The sequence below is a fragment of the Nothobranchius furzeri genome, chromosome 16 (assembly GCF_043380555.1).
Source record: "Nothobranchius furzeri strain GRZ-AD chromosome 16, NfurGRZ-RIMD1, whole genome shotgun sequence".
Taxonomy (NCBI): domain Eukaryota; kingdom Metazoa; phylum Chordata; class Actinopteri; order Cyprinodontiformes; family Nothobranchiidae; genus Nothobranchius; species Nothobranchius furzeri.
In genome coordinates this window covers 44,763,841-44,770,043 of record NC_091756.1, presented here as the reverse complement: position 1 = coordinate 44,770,043, position 6,203 = coordinate 44,763,841, and the positions used below count along the sequence as shown (strand labels likewise).

General features: G+C 43.7%; 1 protein-coding gene across 1 annotated transcript in view; it reads left to right on the top strand.

Moving 5' to 3' along the window:
* Window positions 1–4,958: 4,958 nt before the first annotated feature.
* timp2a (TIMP metallopeptidase inhibitor 2a) overlaps window positions 4,959–6,203 on the top strand; it is a 15,394-nt gene continuing 14,149 nt past the window's right edge. The window contains exon 1 of the mRNA XM_015962861.3: window positions 4,959–5,321. Within this exon, the coding sequence (XP_015818347.1) occupies window positions 5,192–5,321 (130 nt within the window). The 5' untranslated portion in view covers window positions 4,959–5,191. The remainder of the gene's footprint in view (window positions 5,322–6,203) is intronic.

Sequence of the window (6,203 nt, the reverse complement as noted above, 5' to 3'; positions counted from 1 at the left end):
TTGTGCTTCTGTTTGGGAACCAAATGATCCCCTCTCAGGAACACCATGTTTGCCAGATTAAATCTGTTTTAGGTGTTTTTTGTTTTTTCATTATGTAACTCAGCTGTTTTCATTGGCTTTTTGTTGGATCGTGAGCCTTTGGTCTGCTGATTCTCCCTTCAGTCTGTGCCTTCTATAAAGCTGCAGGAGCCATGCCGCTGGACTGTGGTTCAGTTTTGTTCTTTCATGACCTGAAAAAAGACTCGAGTCTTTAAAGTCACTGTGGTGGAAGCTACTGCCCTCTTCTGCCTGTAAGGGGGTATGTGTAGGATTTATCTGAAATGGTGGCCTGATTATTCCTCTGTGTGAACTCTGACCTCAGCTGGAATAAAGCCAGAGTTTTAAAACATTGTTTTTTGTTATGTTTTCATGTATTCATAGCATGCATATTGTTGTGCTCCGTTGTTAGGAAGGTTGTTTTAAATGTCAGTTTTTGTAGAAATTGGAGGAAAAAACCAAACTGCTTTCATTCTTATATTTGTTTCTTCTAGAAGCCTTTGTTACTTTTGCATTTCTGTTTAAAATCTTTAGATTAGTAGTTCTTCAGATCTTTTGAAGATATTTCTATTGCTTTCTTTAGACTACCTGATTTGCCACTGTTTTAGTGGTATTATTGTGCTGCTGTAAGACTTGGATCTTTCCACAGATGATCAGAACATGAAAAACTTTCTACAACTATAAATATGCATTTTGAAGTTTGGTGCTTTTAATTAATCCTAATCCCTAGATTACTAGCCTAGAAATCTAGACGAACAGTTGCAAAGGGAAAAGGATTTTGCTTGGCATGTTCATTTTCACATACATAGGATGGATTGCCAGTTTACTGCAAACTTGAAAAATGATCACTAAATAAAAATGTTTTAGCTAAAATACCTTATGGAGCTCCACTAGCCGGTAAAAATCCTAAATGTATTAAAAATAAGTTGAAAAGTAAATCCTGTTTGAATGGTGCAGCCATGATGTAGTTTTCAGCTGATAGCTCAATACAGTTTATTGTATAACTTAGTTGTTTCTTGTGTATTTTGAAGGATTGACTAGAAAGTTGGCGTGTCGTTTCATGACAAGCAGCCAAAGATCTAGTTAAGAGTCTGCTGAGCTGCTGTGTTCATAAAAACATCTGTTCATTCTTTGTAAAGTAACACTAAACAGTTTCCTGCTTCTCCGCCCTAGTGGCTGAAAGTGGAATTACAACTCGTAAACAACTGCTGAAGCAAGTGCTAACAATGAGCTAACACTAACAAGTCTAACTAATACTAAAATAAACCACAAAGTAAACACATCCACACTGTTGGTCGTCTGTGTGTTTGGATGTTAATCATGTAATTATTTGGACACGGAGGGCAAGCTGTGGTTATTGACTGCACTAACAGATCAAGCAGTTTCTGCTTCTTTTTATCAGTAAGTAAAATTGTTTCTCTACTTTATTTCGCTGGTTGAATCGGGGGAAATGCTGTGTAATTTAACTGCTTGGTCAAACATGTCAGTGGGGCTGCATAAGGAACGGCTGCCCAGTTTCTCCTATTTCCTGCCCGGCAGGAACAGTTGTTAGAGCAGGCGGTTCCCGGGGCAGCCAGGACTCGCGAACCGCTCCGATGAGAGGCTAGTCATGCTGATCACTGGTGGATCTCTGAGGAAGACCACAGAAACACTGCAGCTCTTTTAGTTGACACTGCTTCACTTGAGTCGCTCAACTGTTTGCTGCTGAATGGGGGACAATTCGATGCGTTCACCATAACACTGCTTGGTCGACACGGAGCTGTGTCGTCTCCCAGACACAGGACCGTCGACAACGCTGGACTTGCGTTTTTCTGACCACGGTGGACCAGCGAAGCCCGATATCCTTGGTCAGCTTACTTACAGGTGCTGGCCAGTAAATTAGAATATCATCAAAAGGTTGAAAATATTTCAGTAATTCCATTCAAAACGTGAAACTTGTACATTATATTCATGCAATGCACACAGACCAATGTATTTCCGATGTTTATTACGTTTAATTTTGATATTTATAGGTGACAACCAATGAAAACATCAAATCTGGTATCTCAGAAAATTAGAATATTCTAAAGGCCAATGAAAAAATGTTTGTTTCTCTAATGTTGGCCAACTGAAAAGAATGAACATGAAAAGAATGTGCATGTATAGCACTCAATACTTAGTCGGGGCTCCTTTTGCCTCAATAACTGCAGTAATGCGGCGTGGCATGGACTCGATCAGTCTGTGGCACTGCTCAGGTGTTATGAGAGCCCAGGTTGCTCTGATAGTCGTCTTCAGCTCCTCTGCATTGTTGGGTCTAGCGTATTGCATCCTCCGCTTCACAATACCCCATAGATTTTCTATGGGGTTAAGGTCAGGCGAGTTTGCTGGCCAATCAAGGACAGGGATACCATGGTCCTTGAACCAGGTGCTGGTGGTTTTGGCACTGTGTGCAGGTGCCAAGTCCTGTTGAAAGGTGAAGTCTGCATCCCCATAAAGTTGGTCAGCAGCAGGAAGCATGAAGTGCTCTAAAACTTCCTGGTAGACGGCTGCATTGACCCTGGACCTCAGGAAACAGAGTGGGCCAACACCGGCAGATGACATGGCACCCCACACCATCACTGACGGTGGAAACTTTACACTGGACCTCATGCAACGTGGATTCTGTGCTTCTCCGCTCTTCCTCCAGACTCTGGGTCCTTGATTTCCAAAGGAAATGCAGAACTTGCTTTCATCAGAAAACATAACTTTGGACCACTCAGCATCAGTCCAGTCCTTTTTGTCCTTGGCCCAGGCGAGACGCTTCTTGCGCTGTTTCATGTTCAAGAGTGGCTTGACACACGGAATGCGACACCTGAATCCCATGTCTTTCATGAGTCTCCTCGTGGTGGTTCTTGAAGCGCTGACTCCAGCTGCAGTCCACTCTTTGTGGATCTCCCCCACATTTTTGAATGGGTTTGTCGTCACAATTCTCTGCAGGGTGCGGTTATCCCTAGAGCTTGTACACTTTTTTCTACCACATTTTTTCCGTCCCTTCGCCTGTCTGTTAATGTGCTTGGACACAGAGCTCTGCGAACAGCCAGCTTCTTTAGCAATCACCTTTTGTGTCTTGCCCTCCTTGTGCAAGGTGTCAATGATTGTCTTTTGGACAGCTGTTAAGTCAGAAGTCTTCCCCATGATTGTGGTGCCTTCAAAACAAGACTGAGGGACCTTTTAAAGGCCTTTGCAGGTGTTTTGAGTAAATCAGCTGATTAGAGTGGCAGCAGGTGTCTTCTATATTCAGCCTTTTCAGAATATTCTAATTTTTTGAGATACCAAATTTGGAGTTTTCATTAGTTGTCACTTATGAATATCAAATTTAAATGTAATGAACATTGGAAATACATTGGTCTGTGTGCATTGCATGAATATAATGTACAAGTTTCACGTTTTGAATGGAATTACTGAAATATTTTCAACCTTTTGATGATATTCTAATTTACTGGCCAGCACCTGTAGTTATGACTTCATTACTAAGCAAGTCAGAGGTGTCTTCACGTTGGAGTCGTTCTACCACGTTTTTATTGCTAAAAACGCATTTGGAAACAAAACCTTATCATTCGAGCCTACATACATGAATTATCCAGTATCGATGATTTATACTCACACAGTCACTTACGCGCTTTCACATCTGGGTCAGCATGGACCGGACTGGGTAGCATTTAAAGTGTTAGTAGCCTTGTATTTTTCTTTGCTCAACCATGTTTTTTCTGCCACTTGGAGGCTCCCTCTAAAAGTAGGTGTGTATTTGAGCCAGCCAATCAGATGGTAGTGGGTGTGTTGGACCTGTTCAGCAAGTCTGCTTGCTGAACAGGTCCAACACACCCACTACCATCTGATTGGCTGGCTCAAATACACACCTACTTTTAGAGGGAGCCTCCAAGTGGCAGATAGAATCAAGCAGAGGGAGCTTCAACATCAAAGTAGTCTCTTGACTGAAGCTGCAGATCTCCTCCCTCCAGTGAGGAACACACACACACACACACACACACACACACACACACACACACACACACACACACACACACACACACACACACACACACACACACACACACACACACACAGCAGTCATTTAGGGGGAGACACCGTAGACTTTTCCGTGTCTCTTGCCCCTGAACAAAACCTACCGATGCGGGACCAAACCGACCCAGTCCGGTCTGTGCTGGCCCAGATGTGAACGCGCCATTACGCCCACTTTTGAAGGAATAGCTTAAAGTGTTAAAATTGTTTAGTGTTATGATTATTTATAGGTCCTAGTCAATAGATGTTAACAAATCCTGTAAAAAAGATCAGATAATGGAAATAATGTTTCTCAAAAGCTTCCCTTGTAGGTCTTGATGCCCAATTCTGATGTTTTTTCAGAATTGCGCCATCTGAAACTCCAGTGACAGAAAAGACAGATAAAATGCAACATGATGCAGAGGAGAGGAAAAGAAACCCAGAGACAGTATTATTAATGCATAAACAAAGTTTTATCAGTGATAAACTCGTTTCTTTTCCATCAGAGGTTTTAGTGACATCACATACAGTAAATAAAGTTAATCTTTCTTTATCAAGAAGAGATGCTTGGAGGCCTCTGCAACCATGGGTCAGATTTCGGACTGTAGCCTAATTTCCTGATAGACAACACCTGGTTTTACGCATAAATGCAGAAAACTTATTATAAATGTGGGCAAAGTGCGTTACTGCAGATCTGTGTCTCAGCGGAATCATCTTTGACGAAATCTTTCAAACTTTTTGATGAACTTTGAAACTTAAAAACAAACCCTATTTTATTTAGGCACATGATGAAGTTCCGGATGCCCCTCACGGGGGAACCAGCGCCCTCTGGCGGTGAAACCATGAACACCGCGGGGAGGAGTCGCACAGACCGCTTTAAATAAATGCTCCTGGATCCCTAAAATCACTATCCAGACAGCCAGTCTTTTACTGACAGCAGTCCGGAGCGGGTCCCTGATCACACTGAGTTAACGGCGCAGCGGAGCGGACAGACAGTCCCGGTATTGTTGACGTCTCCGGTCAAAAATAACAAAAAGCTGAGGGAGGGACGCCTCAGCTGGATCTCTACTCTGCAACGCATCTGCGCAGCACAAACACAAACGAGGAGGCTGAAAACATCCCTGCTGCCTTTACCAAAATGCCGTTTTCCGTTAACGGCATCCTTTGTGCGCTCGCGCTGCTGCTCTTGTGGCGCGCGGAGGAGCTCGTGGAAGCGTGCAGCTGCGCTCCGGTACATCCGCAACAGGCGTTCTGCAACGCGGATGTAGGTGAGTACATCACCGGGGGCTGTTGTTGTTGTTGTTGTTGTTTACCAGCTGACCGGAGCTGCTGCAGCCGACAGCCAGCCTCTGTGGCGGGTTCAGGAGGCAGCTGGAAACCTCTGGAAAGCCTGATGACGATGATCTTGATGAGGTGGTGGGGTGCTGGTCCAAAAGGGCCAAGGCCATATTCAGACAGCTGATAGCGCAGTTAGGCTGCACGTTAGCAGTCACGCGTACATCTTAATGTTTTAATTTCTTAAAATTCCTTTTTGTAAGCAGAGAAAGACTTCATAATGAAATGAAGTGAACCATGAAGGACCATTAACACGCCCTCTTCCCAAAAACAAACAAATATGTTTTTGTCACTAAACTTAGAGGAGCGTCTGTTTGATCCCCTCTGGTTTTTATTTTGGGTATATTTGTTAGCCAGAAATCTAGATCCATCACTGCTCTGCCTCAGCCCGGACCAGGCTTAAGCTGCCTGGCTTTTGCAGGGCAACGTGGCACCAGAAAAGAGAAGGGACAAGGGATGGAGAGAGTATGGAGGTGGGGGAATAAATCCCAACCACAGAAAATGTCACACCACAAACTTTCTACCCCATTTTTTTTTTCCAAAATTCCATTCCTTTACAGTCTCTTCCTGCACGGGGTGGTGCTGGGAGGAATTGCAGGAATGTTTCTGGGGTTTTCCCAACTTAGCTCCGGTGCAGCACAGGGACACACACCCATGCACACACTTTCCCTACCCAAGCAGACACCTGAAGGTCTGCTGCCATGCATGCAGCGGAATGTATGGTCGGTAGACGTCATTTGCGTAAAGTTTTACCAGTTTTCAGTAAAAATAAGAAATCACGAACATATCAAAACTGCCATATAAAAAATGTGTGT